This window comes from Geotrypetes seraphini, chromosome 1 (assembly GCF_902459505.1).
Source record: "Geotrypetes seraphini chromosome 1, aGeoSer1.1, whole genome shotgun sequence".
NCBI classification, from domain to species: Eukaryota; Metazoa; Chordata; class Amphibia; order Gymnophiona; family Dermophiidae; genus Geotrypetes; species Geotrypetes seraphini.
In genome coordinates, this window is record NC_047084.1 from 202232816 (window position 1) to 202256422 (window position 23607).

The 23607-nt window shown below is 45.1% G+C and overlaps 1 protein-coding gene across 15 annotated transcripts in view; it reads right to left on the reverse strand.

Annotated features, from left to right (window-relative positions):
- The window catches only part of PCM1 (pericentriolar material 1), an 869560-nt gene that overhangs the window by 519101 nt on the left and 326852 nt on the right, over nt 1-23607 (reverse strand). For all 15 annotated transcript variants that reach the window (XM_033944006.1, XM_033944000.1, XM_033944047.1 and 12 more), the window contains one exon: nt 11064-11284. In XM_033944006.1, the coding sequence (XP_033799897.1) occupies nt 11064-11284 (221 nt within the window). The remainder of the gene's footprint in view (nt 1-11063; nt 11285-23607) is intronic.

Genomic DNA, 23607 nt, shown 5'->3' on the forward strand with positions numbered 1-23607 from the left:
CAAAAAATTCATCCAAATATCTTAACCCCTCCTCTTTTACCTCCAGAAGATTCACCTACCTTCAGATAACCTTCCCCCAAATTACCCACCTTAACACCTTCCAATTAAACAAATACCATAAATAGATTGTAACCTACCCACTCTAACTGCATTCCATATGTATTTTTCATACAGTTCTTCACTGTCAGTTTAATTTCCATCCTATAAGTTCACATAGAATTTTTCTTTTTTCAACCATCTTTATTTTCTCTTCTTTATTAATTTCCAGGTACTTTAGTTAGATTGTGAACCTTCGGGACAGTAAGGGAATTTTTTAAGTACCTTCTTACTTCTCATTTATAATCTTAATGTATATTTTCTTCAAACCGCTTAGAACCTAACGGATGTAGCGGTATATAAGAAATAAATTACATTACATTACATTCACCCCAATGTGTGGCGGCGGCCAAAAAAGCAAACAAGATAATAGGAATTATTTTAAAAAACACCTCTTCCAATTCAAAAATCTACATATCAAAATATATGGCTAAACCCCAGGATCCAAATAAGCGGTTTTAAGATTGTCTGGAAGGATTGGATTAAAGCAGGTATACGAACCTTAAATGATGTTATATCTAATGGCAAACTGCTGGATTTTTCACAGCTGCAACTTAAATTTGGTCTAGATAAAAAACAAAGTTATAAGTGGTTGCAACTGAAGCAGGCTATTCAGGCAGGGTTCCCTGAATGGAAATCTCTTAATAATCAATTTAGTTTGGATTTGTTATGCTTTCAGGCAGACTTCCTGGGTCACCAGGCCGCACAGTGGTATAAATTATTATCTGGCTATTTAAATAAGAAACCAAAAACTGGACTTAGAGATATTTGGAGCATTGAGATTAAGCATCAAATTAGTGCGTCTCAATGACCACGTATTTGGTCCTGGAGGATGAAGTGTACAATGTCTGCATCTATGAGGCAAACATGGTTTTTCCTGTTGCATAGAGCACTCTGGACCCCTGTTCGTTTACAAAAATTGGATTGCTCCAAGTCTAATAGATGTTGGCATTGTCATCTTGAAGCTGGAACTTTAGATCATTTATTGTTTTATTGTCCATTCATTAAGGCTTTTTGGGAGTCTATTTGGGATCAAATAAATTGTTTGTTAGAGAACCATGTAGCATTGTCATATGACACAATTTTATTTGGCATGTCTATGAGAGCTAAATGTCAAATATCTGCTAATAATAACAAGCTTTTATTGATATTAACAGGAGTTGCCATCCAACAAATAACACATAATTGGAAGGACTGTAAAAGACTGAATTATTGTTTTTGGTGGTCTTCAGTTTGTCATGTGTATAAAATGGAAAGAGCGTTGGCTGTTCAAAAAGGTTATTAAAAAAGGGATGGTTAACAAGACTAAGAATGTTATAATGTTCTTGTATCGTTCCATGGTGTGACCTCATCTGGAGTATTGCATTCAATTCTGGTCTCCTTATCTCAAGAAAGATATACTGACGTTAGAAAAGGTTCAAAGAGCGACAAAGATGATAAAGGGGATGGAACTCCTCTCGTATGAGGAAAGAATAAACAATTAGGGATCTTTAGCTTGGAAAAGAGACAGCTGAGGGAAGATATGATTGAAGTCTAGAAAATCCAGAGTGGAGTAGAATGGGTACAAGTGGATCGATTTTTCACTCCATCAAAAATTACAAAGACTAGGGGACAATCGATGTTACAGAGAAATACTTTTAAAACCAATAGGAGGAAATTTTTTTTCACTCAAGAGAATAGTTAAGCTCTGGAACGCGTTGCCAGAGGTTGTAATAAGAGCGGATAGCATAGCTGATTTTAAGAAATGTTTGAACAAGTTCCTGGAGGAAAATTCCATAGACTGTTATTGAGAAAGACATGGGTGAAGCCACTGTTTGCCCTGAATCGGTAGCATGGAATATTGCCACTCCTTGGGTTTTGACCTGGATTGGCCACCGTGAGAACAGGCTACTGGGCTTGATGGATCATTGGTCTGACCCAGTAAGGCTATTCTTATGTTCTAATTGGGAAATCCAAGATAGCCACCGCAGCTACGATTTTATTGTCAAAATAGTCTGTGGGAGCTAAAATTAGTGATTTGAGGATTTTAGAGGTAGGGGACCCTGGCTCTAATCCCAGAATCCCCCCAAAATACACTTTTAAATACCCCCCCAACCCTGATTCTGTTAGCATGTTACTTACTGTGCTATGCTGTGTGCTGGAAGCTGCTTGTAGAGAAGCTGCAGGTATACTGGAATCCAGACTGCTTGTTTCTGAAAACTGTCTCTAGGGACCAACAACTGGCTAGAGGCCTCAACCCTCATTGGAACCTTGAACATACAGGAGGAGGGAGGAAATCAGTTGGCCCCAGTCCTGGAAAAACCACTACAGAGCCATTCAGCCTGTTGTCAAGCCCACTGGAGTAAGAACCTGGGGCAAGCCTTGCTCCCAAGGGACCAATTTCTGGGCATCTGGACTATTAGTGCGGGCTGTCCAAGTGGGTGCGCACTGCAAGGCAATCTGCCCCTTGGATGCAGACCTCGAACCAGAAAGTCTACACTCTCCTGCAGCCACAGATGTTCCAAGACAGCACTGAAAAGACTTGCAAACAGCAAGTAAAGACCAAATTTAAAAGAAAAACAAGAGCAGAAGAGATTCCTACTATTTTGCTTGTAGAGAGACAACTGGGGAATTGGAGGGACAACCCAGAGAGATGAGAGACGGAGCAAGGAAAAAAAAAAATAAAAAAATGCTATTGAGGTTTTCTATAAGAATTCTCCCAGGAATGGATTAACTACCCGAAGATCCGGGAATAATGGGTATGTCGTACTAGAAGGGAAAAGAGATAGAATTGAAAAATCTCAGAGAACCTGGAAGATGAATTAAGTCAAATCAACAAGTTAAAGAGAGATAAATCACCTGGACTGCATGATATACATCCCAGGACACAAAGAACTCAAAACCTGAAATTGCTAATCTGCCTTAGGCGCCTGGATCAATCAGGCCTTAGGCCCCTCCCTGGTGCATCCCACAATGCACCAGGAAAAGGCAGGTCCGTTTCATTCCGACGGAGGCGAGCCGGCCAGCTTGAGGGAAGACCCGTCTGGCCAGGCATCGTTACAGGTTGGGGGTATCCAGGGAGGGGAGCCTGGGAGGGGTAAGAGTTCTAGTGGGGGGGTCTGGGTTGGTGGGGCCGCAGAATCTACAGGGGGGTGTCCGGAAAAAGGGATTGGGCACCCTCCTGCTTGTTTTCTTCGGGGAGTGTTCCAGCAGGAGGAATTGGGCATCCTTCTGCTGCATTCGTTCAAGGGGGGAGGATGTTCCGGGCAGGAGGAACTGGGCATTCCTCCTGTCGTGTTTGTCCAGGGCCACGTCTACTTACAATGTAGGTCAGCATTTTGCTGACGTACATTGTACGTGTCTCCCGCTGGCCTAGGGAACATAAGAATTGCCGTTGCTGGGTCAGACCAGTGGTCCATCGTGCCTAGCAGCCTGCTCACGTGGCAGCCCTTTGGTCAAAGACCAGTGCCCTAACTGACACATAAGGTCGCCTAGGTCCGCCTAAGGCTACTTCCGGGCCAAACCACGCCCGCTCCTAGCCTTAGGCAAGCTTAGGCGGGCTTGCGCACCTCCCTATCCTATCGGAGGCATCTCCAATGTAGGCGGCCTGCCTCAGGAGTTTTTAAAAACATGTGTCCCAATTGGCTAGTTAGATAACCGTAGAACACCTACTGCTACCTATAATCAGGACACCGTTTATAGAATCCTGGCCTATAAGCGTCCTTAGATAAACTCGGATATGTGAAAACTCAATAATGTTCCAAAATACACTTTCACAAGAAAGATACAAAAAATGTCATATAAAACATAAACAGTGCTGCTTTGGTTTAAATAGGATGTGTCTCAAAAAAATGGGGAAAAAGCCTCAGACTGAAGTCCTCCCACCACCACAAAGGTGGTCCAAGGTGGTTGGGTGATAACCTCACTGGCAAAAAAACTCTATTGCACTCCCAAAGTGTAAAAACCTTAAGCAGGGCTTTCTGTGCAAGGTGATAGAAGAAAGAAACTTTCAACTTATCTTCTGTTGATCGGTACACCGACGGTGGCCAGCGTTTCACGAGTCTGCTGCCTCAGGGTGTAAAAAATCCGATCAAACTTTAAACAGGACGCCAAACCGAATCTTTGTGGTGGTGGGAGGGCTTCAGTCTGAGGCTTTTCCTCCATTTTTTGAGACACATCCTATTTAAACCAAAGCAGCACTGTTTATGTTTTATATGACATTTTTTTGTATCTTTCTTGTGAAAGTGTATTTTGGAACTATAAGCGTCCTTAAACAGGTAGCTTTTTAATTTGGATTTGAAGTCAGTTAAAGAAGTGTCTTCTCTTAAGTAATTCAGTGTAGCATTCCAGAGGGTAGGTACGGTAACCGTTTGTTTGTGCGCATTGTATTTACTATTCCATCTTAAAGATGGAATAGTATATAAGTTTTGAGATGTGGAACGGAGAGACCGTTGGGGGCTGTATGGAATAAACAGTCTATTAATAAAGTCTGGAGAATTGGTTGCACAGGTTTTAAATGTTAGTAAAAGGATTTTATAGGCTATTCTGTGAACCATAGGAAGCCAGTGGGTCATAATCAGTAGTGGTGTAATGTGGTCATACTTCTTAGCATTAAATATAACTTTAATTACGATATTTTGCACAATCTGTAAGCATTTTATTTCCTTCTGGGTTATGCCTTTATAGAAAGAATTACAGTAATCCAGACGTGAAATTACCAATGAATGAACCAAGATGTTGATGGATGCTGGATCAAATAGTTTCGAGAGTAAGCGCATCATATGGATTCTTTGGAAGCTACTGTGCTAATTTGACTGTGATAAGTTAGTTTTGCATCGAACGTGACATCTAGTAGATTAAGTGTTGGAACTGTTTGTAGGAAAATCAATGAAATGAAAATTGGGGCAGATAAAAAAACTTTGTCTTGCTGATATTTAGAGCTAACATATTAGCGCCTAGCCAATTATATATTTTTTCAAATTTTTTGATTTATGAGATATATTTTCTGGGTTGTCAAGATATATTTGGTGAACTAACTGAATATCATCAGCATATGCAAATATGAAGAACCCGATAAGACTGTCCCAGATTTAGGAGGGTAACAAAGAAAATATTAAACAGTAATGGGGTTAGAATGGAACCCTGGGGGGATTACAAACTTATCAGAAAAAGTGTTAGAAGTATTCTCTTTAAAGCTAACTTCTATTGGAAAAATATGAAGTGAACCAATATAAAATTTGATCTCTAATTCCAATCTGCTAAATTTCTTTGAAGATGTGAATAAACATGAGAATAAAGGAGAGTCTCCTGAGAAAATTAGAGTCATGGGATAGGAGGCAATGTTTTGTTGTAGATTAGAAATTGGTTTGTTATTGGACAGAAAACAGAGGGAAGGGTTAAATGGCTATTTTTCTCAATGGAAAGTAAATATTGGAGTGCCACAGGGATGTGTACTGGGACAGGTGTTATTTAACTTATTTATAAATGATCTGGAAATTGGGACTACGAGTGAGGTGATTAAATTTGCAGATGACACTAAACTATTCAAGTTATTAAAACGCAATTGTGGGCAGACTTTAGGATATTGGAAGACAGGGCATCCAAATGATAGATGAAATTTAATGTGGACAAATGCAAAGTGATATGCATTGGGAAGAATAATCCAAATCATAGTTACGAGAGGCGTTCAATAATTTATCTGAGTATGAACGAAAGTAGCAAGCATGTTGAAATAAGTCCGTACGTGTTGTGACATGTCTCAAGATTACTCACAGTTGTAGCTCAGTGCAATTCTAACATTTCAAGAGACAGGATTGTCAAGAGAGTCCTCGTGTTAATAAATTAAAAAACTACTAGATTTGGAGCACCATTCAGTGATAAACTGTCATATTTTGTATAATCTGGGGCTCTTAGAAAGCAATGAAGTTGATGCTGATGGACCTGGATCCAAAAACCCTCTCTATGTGTTCATTATGAACATGAAAAACCCTAGAAGTGAAATAACTGGAAATGTCAAACCTAGACTTCAGAAACAACTAAAAAAAACATTATGTTGCCTTTCCTGAAGCCACTGGCTCTCTTTAGTTGAGGCAGGAAAAAAAAATAATGCTAAAACATAAAATGATGCAGTGCTGGTAAGTGGCGACCTTCAATATATTCTTCACACATATTACCAGTGAATGCAATGACCATGCAAAGTAACAAAAACAATTAGAATTTTTTTTTATTTTGTTCTTATTTTATTTTACAATTAAACAACCAACTATAACCCAATAAATAATATACCTTCACATGATTGCAATACTGTATAGTCATTGTGCCCACAGCACCCAGAAGTGCATTTCCAAACTCAAGAGAACAAGAGCACCCTAAGTACAAATAAAAAAGCCAAAAACAGAAAACTATTACTGTTGGGGGATTCCATCATCAGAGGCATTAACCTTGGAACACAGGGTGAGGAGTCCAAAATAGTGAAATGTCTTCCAGGATCCTCAGCTACCAGGAGTTCCAGGAAAATACTGACTATAATTAAGGAAGAAACTAAGGATTTTAACACTGATGTTGTTATCCATCTGGGAACAAATGACCTGGCCAACAACTCCACACTTGCAGCACAGAAAGCTTTTCGGGAGCTTGGTGAGGGCGTGAAACCTTTTGTAAAGACTTTAGCTTTTTCTGAAATACTGCCTGCATATGGAAAAGGAGAGCAAAGAATGAAAAACACAGAGGACTTTAATAGATGGCTCAGAGCCTGGTGTCATCAAGAAGGCTTCAGGTACATAGGAGGATGGGGAAATACATGGAAGGACAAGAAGCTATATTGCACTGATGGGCTACATATTACTACAGCAGGAAAAAGAAACCTTGCAGAGAAATTTAGACAATATTTTTCTAGGCATTTAAACTAGAAGGTGGGGGTGGTGTATGTACGAAGGACAATTATAGAGACCACCCCCGGCAAAAGAAAAGATGTGACAGTAGTAAAGGCTACAACATAAGCAATATCAGCAACTCATTTCTTAGTATTGCAACGGAAAGTGAAACGACACAAAAATCCATACGAAAAAGGAGATTATCGCTGAAAAATAGCTGGAAAGCGATGACCACAAATGCTCGCAGTCTAAGCAACAAAGTTCATGATCTGCAAGCCCTGATATTAGAGGCAGATCTAGATATTGTTGCTATCACAGAGACATGGTTCAGTGAATCACATGGATGGGATGCAAACATACCGGGATATAATCTTTTTAGGAAGGACAGAGATGGTCATAAAGGTGGAGGAGTAGCTCTCTATGTAAAGATCAATATCCAAGCGACCGAAATGCAAGGGACCTGGGGAGAGGAAGAAGCGATATGGATTGCTCTGAAAAGAGAAGATGGAACTTCAATCTACGTGGGTGTAGTCTACAGACCTCCGACTCAATCGCAGCAAATTGATAAGGATCTGATTGTGGATATCCAAAAGTTTGGAAGGAAAGAGGAGGTTCTGCTGTTGGGAGATTTCAACCTGCCGGATGCGGACTGGAATGTTCCGTCTGCGGAATCGGAAAGAAGTAGGGAGATTGTGGATGCCTTTCAAGAGGCTCTGCTCAGACAAATGGTGACGGAACCCACAAGGGAAAAAGCGATATTGGATCTGGTCCTCACAAATGGAGAGAGTATCTCTAATGTTCGAGTGGGTGCTCACCTGGGTAGTAGCGATCATCAAACGGTTTGGTTTGATATAACGGCTAAAGTGGAGAGCGACCGCACGATACTTAAAGTCCTAGATTTCAAACGTACGGACTTTAATGCAATGGGAAAGTACCTGAAGAAAGAGCTGTTAGGATGGGAGGACATAAGAGAAGTGGAAAGACAGTGGTCTAAGCTGAAAGGAGCGATAAAAATGGCTACGGACCTTTATGTGAAGAAAATCAATAAAAACAAGAGAAAAAGGAAGCCGATATGGTTCTCCAACCTAGTGGCTGAGAAAATAAAGGCGAAAGAGTTGGCGTTCATGAAATATTAAAAAACCCAAGAAGAGGAGAGCAGAAAGGACTACAGGGTGAAACTGAAAGAAGCCAAGAGAGAAATACGTTTGGCGAAGGCACAGGCGGAAGAACAAATGGCTAAAAATGTAAAAAAGGGAGATAAAAATTTTTTCAGATATATTAGTGAAAGGAGGAAGATAAAAAATGGAATTGCTAGGCTATAAGATGCTGGGAACAAATATGTGGAGAGTGATGAGGAGAAAGCAAATGTGCTAAACAAATACTTCTGTTCTGTGTTCACAGAAGAAAATCCTGGAGAAGGACCGAGATTGTCCGGCAAAGTTACACGAGAAAATGGAGTAGATTCTGCGCCGTTCACGGAGGAGGGTGTTTATGAGCAACTTGAAAAACTGAAGGTGGACAAAGCGATGGGACCAGACGGGATCCATCCCAGGATACTAAGGGAACTCAGAGAGGTTCTGGCGAGTCCTATTAAAGACTTGTTCAACAAATCTCTGGAGACGGGAGTGATTCCTGGGGATTGGAGGAGAGCGGATGTGGTCCCTATTCATAAAAGTGGTCACAGGGATGAAGCAGGAAACTACAGGCCGGTGAGCCTCACTTCAGTTGTTGGAAAAATAATGGAAGTGTTGCTGAAAGAAAGGATAGTGTATTTCCTTGAATCTAATGGGTTACAGGATCCGAGGCAACATGGTTTTACAAAAGGTAAATCGTGCCAAACGAACCTGATTGAATTTTTTGATTGGGTGACCAGAGAGCTGGATCGAGGACATATGCTAGATGTAATTTACTTGGATTTCAGCAAAGCCTTTGATACAGTTCCTCATAGGAGGCTGTTGAACAAACTTGAAGGGCTGAAGTTAGGACCCAAAGTGGTGAACTGGGTCAGAAACTGGCTGTCGGACAGACGCCAGAGGGTGGTGGTTAATGGAAGTCGCTCGAAGGAAGGAAAGGTGACTAGTGGAGTCCCTCAGGGTTCGGTGCTGGGGCCAATCCTGTTCAATATGTATGTAAGTGACATTGCTGAAGGGTTAGAAGGAAAAGTGTGCCTTTTTGCAGATGATACCAAGATTTTTAACAGAGTAGACACCGAAGAGGGAGTGGAAAATATGAAAAAGGATCTGCAAAAGTTAGAGGAATGGTCTAATGCCTGGCAACTAAAATTCAATGCAAAGAAATGCAGAGTAATGCATTTGGGGATTAATAATAGGAAGGAACCGTATATGCTGGGAGGAGAGAAGCTTATATGCACGGACGGGGAGAGGGACCTTGGGGTGATAGTGTCCGAAGATCTAAAGGCGAAAAAACAGTGTGACAAGGCAGTGGCTGCTGCCAGAAGGATTCTGGGCTGTATAAAGAGAAGCGTAGTCAGTAGAAGGAAGAAGGTGTTGATGCCCCTATACAGGTCATTGGTGAGGCCCCACTTGGAGTATTGTGTTCAGTTTTGGAGACCGTATCTGGCGAAAGACGTGAGAAGACTTGAGGCGGTCCAGAGGAGGGCGACGAAAATGATAGGAGGCTTGCGCCAGAAGACGTATGAGGAGAAACTGGAAGCCCTGAATAAGTATACCCTAGAGGAAAGGAGAGACAGGGGAGATATGATTCAGACGTTCAAATACTTAAAGGGTATTAACGTAGAACAAAATCTTTTCCAGAGAAAGGAAAATGGTAAAACCAGAGGACATAATTTGAGGTTGAGGGGTGGTAGATTCAGGGGCAATGTTAGGAAATTCTACTTTACGGAGAGGGTGGTGGATGCCTGGAATGCGCTCCCGAGAGAGGTGGTGGAGAGTAAAACTGTGACTGAGTTCAAAGAAGCGTGGGATGAACACAGAAGATTTAGAATCAGAAAATAATATTAAAGATTGAACTAGGCCAGTTACTGGGCAGACTTGTACGGTCTGTGTCTGTGCATGGCCGTTTGGAGGAGGATGGGCAGGGGAGGGCTTCAATGGCTGGGAGGGTGTAGATGGGCTGGAGTAAGTCTTAACAGAGATTTCGGCAGTTGGAACCCAAGCACAGTACCGGGTAAAGCTTTGGATTCTCGCCCAGAAATAGCTAAGAAGAAAAAAAAAAAAAATTTAAATTGAATCAGGTTGGGCAGACTGGATGGACCATTCGGGTCTTTATCTGCCGTCATCTACTATGTTACTATGTTATAACTATTCCCATCCTTAAGTTCCCCTCATCCTCCCTACTCCTCCCCCATGCCCTCCAATTTGAATCTTATTGGAAAGAGCTGGCTTAACTTGGTCATATACCTCAATGTTTGTGTATGTGGCTTTTGGGAGAAGAATGTTCAGAACTATCCAAATGTCTGAAGTTTGGCCAGCTCTTTGGTTTTAAATATCTGACATATTGCGCATCATCTGAACAACAAAATAATGACAAGACATTCATTTAACTCTAGGAATGCAAAAAAGAACAAAAAAAAAATCTACTAGCTATTTTTAAGCAGATGAAGCCTCACTTAAATTGGATCTCCATATATCAACATACTTAAACATTTATAAATCTTGATTTGAAAATATACACTACATTTTATTTTCACAAATTATAAAATTAATAATTAGTAGTCATTTAATACAGTTTCCTTTGTAACAATGGCATTAACATGACCACCAGGCCTATGTTACACAAAAGGCTTTGTGGTAAGTTACACACCTTAACAACTTTAGAATGAGCTGTTAGTAATGAATGCCAAAACTTGTTAAACCTAAATGGCTGACGGACCACAGACTGCAAACAGTTGCACTCTAATTTTTAGACCCTTTTTTTATTAAAAGAAATGAGTTTTAAAACAGGTTAACTATAAAAACTAAGGAGTCCTTTTACTAAGATGCATTAGCCATTTTAGCGCACGCTAAACGCTAGCTAACGCGTCCATAAACTTATAATGGGTGCTTTAGCGTTTAGTGCGTGCTAAAACGGCTATGACACCTTAGTAAAAGGACCCCTAAATAATGCTACAGAATATATTTTTTAAAATATATTTACCTGTACCATAGCAACAAGATCTTGCAACTGTTTAAGTTTTTGTTTTGCAGCCAAGAGTCTATTGAATTTTTGTTCAAACTCAGCATCCACAGGTTCATCATCATCAACGAGACTGCTTCGCTGGCTAGACAAAGAAGCTTCGCTGGCTTGGTCTTCCTCTGCATCTTCATCTTGCCTTCTGTCAATATCTTTGTTATTGGCATTGCGGTTCTGCAGACAGTCTGAATGAATAAGCACCAACAGAACACAATTTCTAACAGCAGTGATGTTGGCAAAAGATATATTGATTCCATAATCTAGATTCTAGGCTACAGGCAACAGATGTTCAAAAAGCACAGTTATTTACCGTAACAGGTGTTATCCAGGGACAGCAGGCATATATTCTCACATGTGGGTGACGTCACCTACGGAGCCCCGACGCGGACAGCTTTTCAAGCAAACTTGATTGAAGATTCAAGTTTGCTGTGCTGCACCACGCATGTGTGCCTTCCTGCTCCACTAGAGGGCGCATCCCCTCCTCGTGGTCTCCAGTTCACATAACCAGCAAAGAAGCCAACCTCGGGGAGGAGGGTGGGTTGTGAGAATATATGCCTGCTGTCCCTGGATAACACCTGTTACGGTAAGTAACTGTGCTTTACCCAGGACAAGCAGGCATGATATTCTCACATGTGGGTGACCTCCAAGGTAATGAAAAAAGGGACGGAGGGAAGTTGGCAATTTAAGAAAACAGATTACGCAAAACCTATTGGCCAAAACGGCCATCGCTCCTGGACAAGGTATCCAGACAGTAATGGGAGGTGAAAGTATGAACCGAAGACCACGTGGCAGCCTTGCAAATTTCCTCAATAGACGTGGACCGGAGGAAAGCTACAGAAGCTGCCATGCAGCGCGAGACCAGCCTGAGCGTAGCAAAAAGAAATACAAGCAGCCAACCAGTTGGACAAGGTGCGCTTGGAAACTGGGCGTCCCAACCGATTAGGGTCGAAGGACAAAAACAATTGTGGAACTGTCCGATGAGACTGAGTGCGTTGAAGATAAAAGGCCAACGCTCTCTTACAGTCAAGAGTGTGAAGCGCCACTTCGCCAGAATGAGAGTGGGGCTTCGGAAAAAACACTGGCAAAACAATGGACTGGTTGAGATGAAAATCAGACACCACCTTTGGCAAAAACTTAGGATGCGTGCGGAGAACCACCTTGTCATGATGGAAAACAGTGAAAGGCGGATCCGCCACCAAAGCCTGCAACTCACTAACTCTTCGAGCAGAAGTGAGAGCAATCAAAAAGATTACCTTCCAAGTGAGAAACTTGAGATGACATGTACTCAAAGGCTCAAACGGAGGTTTCATAAGTTGAGCCAGAACCACATTAAGATCCCAAACCACTGGCGGAGGTTTGAGAGGAGGATGAACATTCAAGAGACCCCTCATGAAACGAGAAACCAAGGGATGAAGAGATAGAGGCTTCCCGTCTAGGTGCTGATGGAATGCTGCAATCGCACTAAGATGCACTCGAATAGAAGTTGTCTTCAGACCGGAATGAGACAAATGAAGTAAATACTCCAGAACCGAAGACACAGGAACCGACATAGGTTCCAGATGATGAGAGGAACACCAGGACGAGAATCGCGTCCACTTCTGAATGTAGCTAAGTCGAGTCGAGACTTTACGAGAAGCCTCCAACACCTCCCTGACTGCCTGAGATACAGGAAGGGAAGTCAGGGGGAAAAAAACCAAGCAGTCAGATGAAGAGACTGAAGATTGGGATGCAAAAGTGAACCTTGACTCTGAGATAACAGAGAGGGAAACACAGGTAGAAGCAGCAGGGAGAACCAAGGCTGACGCGGCCACCGAAGAGCAACCAAGATTAGAGTGGCCCGCACCAACTTGAGATATACTAGCGTCCGCAGAATCAGAGGGAAAGGCGGAAAAGCGTAGAGAAACCTTCCCCCCAATCGAGGAAGAAGGTGTCGGCCTCGAGACGATCCGTGGAGTACATCCGGGAACAGAAGAGAGGCAGTTTGTGATTGAGAGGGGAGGCGAACAGATCTATCTGAGGAGTCCCCCACCGGTCGAACACCTGTCGCCAAGACATGAGAATGGAGCGACCACTCGTGCGGCTGGAGAAGTCGGCTGAGCTTGTCCGCCAGACAGTTCCGCTCCCCTTGGATGTAAACTGCTCGAAGAAAGATGTTTCGGGAAACCGCCCACTCCCAGAGACGAAGAGCTTCCTGACACAGGGACCAGGACCCCGTTCCCCCCTGTTTGTTTACATAATACATCGCTACCTGATTGTCCGTCCGAACCAGAACCACCCGGTCGTGAAGCAGGTGGCGGAAGGCTACAGCCACCAGATAAATGGCTCGAAGTTCCAAGATGTTGATGTGACAGTGGCGATCCTCCGCCGACCACATCCCCTGAGTGCGCAGGCCGTCCAGATGAGCCCCCCAAGCATACTCCGAGGAGTCCGTGGTGAGGACCTTGGTGTGCGGAGGGGCGAGAAAGAGCAAACCTTTGGAAAGATTGGAAGAGGTGGCCCACCAACGTCTCAAAGAAGGAGTCACCGTCATGGGACGGGTGATCGAGCCTCGGTCCTGACGCCACTGAGAGGCCAATGTCCATTGTGGAATCCGCAGATGGAGGCAGGCGAACGGTGTGACATGGACGGTAGAGGCCATGTGGCCCAGTAGAGTCATCATTTGGCGCACCGAAACTGAGTCTGGAAGTGAAATCCGCCGACTCAGACTGACCAACGCCTCCAGACGAGGAGGAGGAAGGAAGGAACAGAGGCGAACCGTGTCCAGCACGGCCCCGATGAACTGCAAGGACTGAGAGGGGCATAGCTGGGATTTCGGGAAGTTTACCTCGAACCCCAGACCCTGAAGGAAGATAATAGTCTGTCGGGTTGCTGAGATAACCCCCTCCCTGGATGGAGCCTTGATCAACCAGTCGTCCAGGTAGGGGAACACCTGAAGACCCTGGGACCGCAAGGCAGCTGCTACCACCACGAGACACTTCGTGAAGACTCGAGGGGACGAAGCCAGACCAAAGGGGAGGACCCGATATTGCAGATGGTACTCCCCCCCCACCTGAAACCGCAGAAACCTGCGAAAAGCAAGATGCACCGGAACGTGTGTGTAGGCCTCCTTCAGATCGAGGGAGCAGAGCCAATCGCCCTCGTCCAGCAAGGGATAAAGAATCAGAAAGGAAAGCATCCGAAACTTCTCCCGCACAAGAAATTTGTTGAGGCGTCTCAAGTCCAGAATCGGGAGCAAGTCCCCCGTCTTTTTTGGTACCAAGAAGTAACGGGAGTAAAACCCCCACCCCCGTTGGCTGGGAGGGACCACCTCCACCGCCCGTAGGTGAAGAAGGTCTCGAGCCTCCGAGAGAAGGAGGGGCAACTGCGCCCGATTGGGAGGACACGCACTTGGAGGGCTGTCTGGAGGAATTTCTTGAAAGTTGAGAGAGTACCCGGATGAGATCACGCCAAGGACCCATGCGTCCAATGTGATGGACTCCCAACGAGGGTAAAAGGCTCTGAGGCGACCCCCGATGGGAAGAAGGCCGGGCCGGGAGGCGGAGGGGGCCAGCCCCCATCCGCGCATCCCGTCAAAAAGACGGGGACGGCTTGGCAGCTGGCAGCGGCTGGGATTTGGGCAAAGCCTAGGATGAGCCTGCTGACGCCGGGGCGAAGGTCGAGAAAAGGCCGGAGTGGACTTCTGAGGGTAGCGGCGCGGGAGGGCCCGGAAGGGTCTAGCAGCGAGCGGCTTAGGCTTCGGCCGAACGAGAGAAGCAAACGACCTCTCATGCTCCGAGAGGCACTTCGTAGCCGCTTCGATAGTGTCGTCAAACAGCTCCTTGCCAACACAGGGGAGGTTCGCCAACCGATCCTGCAAATTAGGATCCATGTCGACCAGGCGCAACCAAGCCAGCCGACGCATGGCCACAGCAAAGGCGGAGACCCTGGATGAAAGCTCGAAGCCGTCATAGGCCGCATGGAACAGATGGAGCCGCAGATTCGAAAATTCCTCCTGGAGCAGGCCAAACGCCCCTCGACGGGAGGCCGTCAAATCCGCCATGAAAGCCCCCAATAGTCCAATCTGATGTTTCAGATAGGACGTAAATGTGAAAGTGTAGTTCAGCACTCTAGAGGCCATCATAGAGATTTGGTAGAGCCGTCAGCCAAACTTGTCCAGGGTCCTGCACTCACGACCCGGAGGGACTGCCGCTGACACTCGGGAGGGGTGAGCTTTCTTCAAAGAGGATTCCACCAGCAGCGACTGGTGGGATAGCTGCGGTTGCTCGAACCCCGGGCAAGGCACCGTACGGTACTTGGACTCCATTTTAGAGGGGACAGCCGTCACCATATAGGGAGTCTCCAGGTTTCTGATGAATGTCTGCCGGAGCACAGGGTTCAACCGCAGCCTGAGGGACTCCCTAGGCGGAGACGGCATATCCAGCTCCGCCAGATACTCTTTAGAATACCTCGAGTCCGACTGCAGGTCCAAGTCAAGGGCGCGTCCCATGTCCTGGACAAACTGCGTGAAAGAAGGGCGAGACGCTCCCGGAGCCCCGTGAGGGGACGGCGAACGTGACCTCCACCTCGCAGAAAAAAAAGGGGAAGCCTCCCTCGAGTAAGGAGGCTCCCACTCCGACCCGCGCTCCGACACCGGGGAGACGCTGGGAAAGCGCTCCGGGGTTGATGACCTGCGTCGCTTCGAGGATCCCCTCGGGGACGATGCCGGGGTACGGGGCACCAACCGACACTGGGCCGGAGACCTGTCCCCGAACTCCCTCGGCGAAAGCCTGGAGCCTCGGACCGGAGCCCCGGCCCGAGGGGGAGTCAACAAAAGCCGAGGGTTAGTAAGCGACAACTCAGTCACCCGCAGCGGTCCTGTAGTACGAGACGTCGAGGAGCGCCCCCGCAACAGAGGAGAACTCCGGGCCCTTTTGGAAGTCCTGCGGCCTGAGGACTCAACGGGCTTCGATCGACGCATCGCCCCGCGGAGCTCCGTGGGGGACGAACGTCTCGAGCGCCTCAGTGAGGACTCTGAGGACGAGAGACGGCGAGACCGGCGCACCTTGCCCCGAGGGGCGTCGACACGAGGCTCAGGCTAGTCCGGCGCACGCGAGGTCGAGGTCGGGGCCGGGTGAAGATGAGCCAGCGCAGCGGACAGCTCCGACGATATCATCGCCCAGAGCATGTCCTGAAAGACCGGCACGGACAGCATCGAGGGCATGTCCGAGGCCGCAGTGCACTCCACCGAGGGCGACCTCAATTTTGAGTATTCCCTTGTGGTGGAGGCACGTCCCGAGGGCTTGGAGGACTTCGCCGGGACCGTAGGCAAGGAACTCCCACCATGCCCGGCTGGCGTCCCCGAGGCTGGCTTCTTCGCCAGTGTAGAACCTGAGGAAGGAAGAGGGGACTTACCCGGGGCCGAGGACTTCTGCGAACCCGAGGTCTTCGGGGTCGAGTCTCGAGGCGGGGTCGAGGAACCCGAGGCCGAGGTCAAGGCCAAGGCTGAGGGTTGGTCGGCGGCAAAAAGATCCGCTATGCGGGCCTTTCGTTAACGGAGAGCCCGGTGTTGAAAAGTCGCGCACCGGGGGCAGGACTCTGTCGGATGGTCGGCCCCCAGGCAGAGGATGCACCAGCGATGCGGGTCTGTGATACATAAGAGACGATCGCACCGGGTGCACTTTTTAAATCCGATCAGAGGCCGGGACATAGAAAAATTTACAGGCCGCGACAACCCGGGAGCTCCTGAGTTGACCAAACGGAACCGCGACTTCGCGACGAAGCAGGAAAAGAAAAAGAAACACTCGCACAGCGACTTCAAATCAAAGAAAATAAGAAAATTGCGGTGCTAGAAGGCACTTTCGGGCAGAGGCAAGAAATATGATTTCTTGGCTCCGCGGAAACGAAAGAACTGGAGACCACGAGGAGGGGATGCGCCCTCTAGTGGAGCAGGAAAGCACACATGCATGGTGCAGCACAGCAAACTTGAATCTTCAATCAAGTTTGCTTGAAAAGCTGTCCGCGTCGGGGCTCCGTAGATGACGTCACCCACATGTGAGAATATCATGCCTGCTTGTCCTGGAATAAACATTTATTTATATCCCAAACACATGAAAACAAGCCATAGATTAAGTAATATCCTAAAAATCTTTACATAGGCCAACCTGGTGGCAATGCTGAACACTGCTATTCAAGTCATCAGGCTTTGATTATAAAGTCAAGCTTCTGCTATTTGGGCTTGGCAAGATTGGGCATACTGTGGAGGCAGTATATATTTGTAAAATTTGTTATACTGCAATTTCACACAGTATAAAAGCAGTTTATAACAACCCTTATTAAAATGGAAAAAACAAACAGAATATCATAAAACAGGACATGACAATAGACAAACAAGAACACAGAAAAAACACATGAAGGAAAAAAGGTTGTATAGCACAACAATCATAGCCAGCAGACTATAATCAAAGTAAAAATAACAAACCTAAAACTAGCACTATAATACTGTATATACTTAAATGCGGACTGGAAAGTTCCATCTGCGGAATCGGAAAGAATTAGCGAGATTGTGGATGCCTTTCAAAAGGCTCTACTCAGACAAATGGTGACACAACCCACAAGGGGAAAATCAATATTGGATCTGGTCCTCACAGATGGAGAGAGTATCTCTAATGTTCGAGTGGGTGCCCACCTGGGAAGTAGCAATCATCAAACGGTTTGGTTTGATATTAGAGCTCAAGTGGAAAACGGTCACACAAACTTAAAGTTCTAGATTTCAAACGCACAGATTTTAATAAAATGGGAAAGTACCTGAAGAAAGAGCTGTTAGGATGGGAGGACATAAGAGAACTGGAAAAACAGTGATCTAAGCTGAAAGGAGCAATAAAAATGTCTACTGACCCTTATGTGAGGAAAATAAATAAAAACAAGAGAAAAAGGAAACCGATATGGGTCTCCAAACTAATGGCAGAGAAAATAAAGGTAAGAGTTGGAGTTCATGAAATCTCAAAAAAAAAACAACTCCTCACAAAAAAAAACCCAAGAAGAGGAGTACAGAGGGGTCTACCAGGTGAAACTGAAAGAAACCAAGAAAGAAATGTCTTGCGAAAGCGCAAGATCAAATGGCTAAAAATGTTTTTTAAAAAGAGGGAGGAAGATGAAAAATGGAATTGTGAAACTAAAATATGCTATGAACCAATAAGCACAGTTACTTACCGTAACAGGTGTTATCCAGGTACAGGAGGCAGCTATTCTCACTGATGGGCGACGTCACCACGGAGCCCCGGTACGGACACTTCAAGAGCTTGAAAAAAGCTCTTGACACCCGCACCGCACATGCGCGAGTGCCTTCGTGCCCGACGGAAGCACACGGTCCCTCAGTTAAGATAAGCCAGCTAAGAAGCCAACCCGAGGAGGTGGGTGGGTTGCGAGAATATCTGCCTGCTGTCCCTGGATAACACCTGTTACAGTAAGTAACTGTGCTTTACCCCAGGACAAGCAGGCAGCATATTCTCACTGATGGGTGACGTCCAAGCTAACAGAGATAGGATGGTGGGAGAGTAGGCCAAAGAAAATACAATTGAAAACATAATGGCCGAAGTGCCCATCCTGTCTGGACAAAAAAAAACAGACAAGAGAGAAGTGAAGAAATGAACTGAGGACCAGGAGGCAGCTGTACAGAGTTCCATAGTAATGTAACCAAAAGGAAACCAAGAAAGGCTGCCAGTCGGAGTAAAAGAGAACGAGAGAAAAGCAATCAGTCAAAAGATCGTTCTCGTGAATATAGGATATCCAAACAGGTGAATCAAAAAGAAAAAGTTTGGATAAAATCACTGCAGATCCGACCTGAGTAACAAGGAGGAGAAAAAAAACCGCGTAAAGGACAAAAACAAAGAAAACCCAGCTCCTCGTAGGAAAAATGAGATGCAGGAAACAACAAAGACAGAAGAACTGACTGAGAGAAATGAAGACAGTAGAAAATACTGTAGACCTAAACACAGAATCACCCTGACTTGATGAAAGACTGATAAGGATGAAGCTGCTAGTAGGACATGAAACTCACCGTTACCCCTGGAAGAGGTGAGAGACATAATGAAAAACAGTTTCCAGGAACGAAACTCAAGTGAAGCCGACGCCAATGTTACAAATGGGAGCATCAACGACCAATAAAGAACCACATGAATAGTCCAGTGGATAGAAGAAGGAATGAGATGTGGTTACAGACATGAAAAAACGTCTGTCATGACCAGGGAACCAGACGAGTAATCAAAAAGAAGGTGCAATAGCATGAAAAAGAAGTGTGAGAGCTATAGACTCGAGACTAGAAACAACAAAGAAAAAATACCACCGGTAGGAAGGTGAAAACAGATAAAAAGATACCAGAAAAAAAAAAATGAAACCACATTTGATATCAACAAAGGCAAGTGACAAGTGCCCTGGCAGAGGGCAACAAAAAGGCTGAGAAAGATGTAAATAAAACAGATGCAGCCCAAAGAAAAAAACAAAGAAGAGAACAAAGATTCCTGAGTCGGAGTGAACCAAGCAGGAAAATGAGAAGAGAGGGTTCCCAAAAAATTTAAGTGAACGAAGAAGGGATAACCCATGTTAACTGGGCATCATGCAACAACAGCGCTCGTGAACTTGATGAAAAAAGGTCAACAGGAGAAGAAGCGAGGGGAATGTATAGAAAAATATGCTCACCTAATCAAGGAGAAAAATAACCGTTGTCAAACAAAGAAAACTCCTGGAGTAAAAGGATTAAAGAATCCTGCTGAAATTGGCTGCTACGAAATTCGGCTTCTCATCAGCAAGAGCAGATTACCAATCACCTCCAAGGTCACAAAAACAGGGCCTCCTGAGATAACAGGAGAGAACCCTAGACTCCTTGCTCAATTATATGTAGTGTAAAACCCCTGAATGGACTGTGCAAGGAAGAGAACTTGAGGACAGAGTAGATGATGAAAAGCATGAGGTCTTAAAATATCATTACAAAAATGAGGAAAAATCCGATGCCTGACAGGCGAAAGACCCCGAGGCTGAAGAATGGTTAAAGAAATCCCCCAGGCATAAAAAAGATGCAGCAAGCAGGAAGACCATGCAAGGAGGTAACAAGAAAAAAAGAGGATCTCCGTAGAGACTAGAGGAGATCAAAGATATACATAAGTGGAGAGACAAGCCCTTGCCTGGTACCACTGGAAAACAAAAGACCACTGAGGAGTACAAGAATGTATACCAATCCGTGGCATAACAGAAACAGGAGAATGCCTGTTGTGCAAAAAAAAACAGCATGAGGAAAATTAAAACAATCTGAAAAAGAAACACTCTCAGAAGAGTGGAGTGAAAAAGTACCCCAAAGAAACACAGACAGGAAAACGGGTGGGGAAAAACAGTTGAACCATCTCTCAAGGAAAAAACAACCGGGTAAAAACTCTGATGTTCAGAAATGGAAAAACAAGAAGGCCCTGTAATCGAATAGATGTGGCCAGCACAAGTAGACACCTCCTGAATCTGGAATGAAACAACCCAAAACTAGTAAGGAGAACGGATGAAGAACACAGCTCGTCTGCTGTAAGAATTGGAGCCTGTAGTGGCTGCCCGGAAAATAAGGAAGTAGAGTCATGAAGTCTGAGATCCAGAAAAAACACCAACATCCAGTGGCCTTGACAATTAAGAGAAAACCAGTAAATGAAGATAACCCTGCAAGGAGGATTAGCAGGAGAAAAACATGAAGGACAGCCTAAGATCCCACGTAGACTCTCAAAAGAAACCAGAGTCTGAGAATAGGGAAAACAATTAAGTGAATAAAGCCTCCACACGAAGAGAACTCAGGGAAGCTAGGCTCATAGGAGTACATGATAACTGATAAGACGGTCGCTGTTAAAGTGAAAACTGCTACACAAATGCGACCAGAGTAACTCACTAGGTCCATAATGGAGAGGAAACATGTTCCAGCACAGCCCCAGGAACACCTCCTCAAAGTAGACTTATGCAATAACCTTTGCTGTAGAGTAATGATAAAAACAGACACTCAGATGCAGACCAGATCCATAAAAAACAGATCTGCAAAAACAGGTACTGAAATTGAAAAGCGGCTATATGGCATGTGTAAACGAAAGTATGCCAAGGAAATGCAGGCAGTAGAGGAAATTAGTAAGCCCAGTTGGCTAACCAGTCCCTAGCCATGTCCACTCTGCCCAGAAAGACAGAGGCTACACACTAGCCGTGAGGAGAAACTCCACCAGGAGGAAAACAAAGACACCTGTTAAGTGCTTCAAAGGGCGTGTCAAAAAAGTCCCCATAGAGATCAAGGAAGGGAAGCAAACCACCCTTGAGGAGGTAAGAACAAGGAAGAAATTCCATAGGGAAAGAAATGACTGTACAAAGTCAACTCCCAAAGGAATACATTTACAGAAAATCCCCTAATGGATCTGGAAAAAATGAAATGTCATACAATTATGAAGGCTTTGCGAAGCCCACTCAGGGAAAAAAACAATATGTGATGAAGAAGCACCCACCACTTCAAAGAGAGATGGGGCGTAGTTCCAAAAGATACCCCAAATCTCTCAACCAGTCAAAACCAAGACCAGCAAGGAGTCTATGTCGAAGGCCAAATACAGCTTGATGACAGCAAAGCCTTCCCATACTGGAAACAACACTGACAACGGTAACTGCAATGACAACTGGTGTCACGGGAAACGAATCAAAAGCAGAGATGACTCAAGTGAAAATGTCCCCAGAGCCAAAAAAACTCAACTGGGCAGGGCAGCACTAGAAGAGACGGTATCAACAGGGCTGACAATCCAAATAACTGGACTCACAGTGGAACATGTCGACAAGAAAGTCAGACATCAACTTGGATGTGACTCTAGAATAGAAGAAAAGAACACCGGTACTCGTGGTCGATGACCAGTACTATAGCTGGGACTGCAGAAGAAAAGAAAAGAACATCAGTACCCTTGGTCAAGGACCAGTGCCATGGGTGTGGCTGCAGAATAGAAGAAAAGAACACCGGTACCCTTGGTCGATGACCGGTACCCTAGGTGTTACTCCAGAATAGAAGAAAGAAAAGAAAAAAACACTGATACCCTTGTCTCATGATCAGCACCATTGGTATCGCTCCATGCTTCCAAGATAAACCTGCCTTTATCAAGACAGTCATGGACATCGAAGTGGAGCCAGAGAGAGGACTGAAAAAAGGTCAGCAGGACTTGACTCACTGGTAAACCAAGCTGTTACAATAACTTGAAACTCAAAGGAGAAAACCAACTTATCAAAAGAAGAAACATCACCGATGGTGCGGCTGGAAATCGATGTCGGTAGGACGCTGGGTACAGGAGGATGTCAGTGAAAACAAGTTCCCCACAAAACAACCGTGTGGATGACGAATGGGCAGGAAAAACCAGCACGGGACAAGAACCATGTACAGGGGAAAAAAGAAAATGGCAATCCATAAGACCTCAAAAGGCCTAACCCACAATGAAAATAAAAATAAAATGTAAGTTGTTGTTTTTTTTTTTTAAGTAGATGAACTTAGAAAAACAATAAAAGAAAAAACTGACAAAAAGTCAGGAAACTGCGAGCGGGAAGGCAGCGAAAGGAAAATTTTTCAACAGCTCTGCAGAAACGAAAGAACTGAGGGATCGCGTGCCTCCGTCGGGCGGGAAGGCACTCGCGCATGCAGACGTCAAGAGCTTTTTTCAAGCTCTTGAAGTGTCCGTACCAGGGCTCCGTGGTGACGTCACCCATCAGTAAGAATATGCTGCCTGCTTGTCCTGGGATAATGTGAAGAATGATGAGGAAAACACAAACATGCTAAACAAATATTTCTGCTCTGTGATCATGGAAGAAAATCCTGGAGAAGGACCGAGATTGTCTGGCAAAATTACACACAAAAATAGAATAGATTCTGCGCCGTTCACATAGGAAAGTGTTTATGAACAACTTGAGTATTGTTAATCCAAAAAACTCCAAGACCGTTCAACAAGAACGCGAAACACTTAAACAGTGCAAATCAAGGCAAGCGAAAGAAAAAGCCTCAGTCGAACGGTGGGGGAAACCCACTCCATCAACCTGACATCAAAGGCGTAAAAAGCTTTCACTGCTGAAACTATAACAAAGCTTAATAACAGTGAAGAAATAACAGTTCAACTATGCTCAAAAACACTCCTAACAACTACCGTGTTTCCCCGATGATAAGGCAGGGCCATCAAATAAGACAGCCTCTCCTTTTTAGAAAAAATTGTAAAATAAGGCACCCCCCCCGCAAATAAGCCACCCACCGATACCTGCGCTTACCCGAATCGGGTGGTACGGTGGGTAACTCCGTGTGGTCCCTCCGTCTACCGCGGGGGTCGGCAACCCGCGGCTCCAGAGCCGCATGCGGCTCTTTTCCACCTTTGCCGTGGCTCCGGTAGTGTGTCACGCAGGCGTGCATCTTACAAGTCCGGCGTCGCGGTGGGAAATAGCCATGCTGAGCAGTGAGCTCAGCACGTACACAGATGAAAGCCTTGCTTGCTGATTGGTTTGGCGGCCGTGC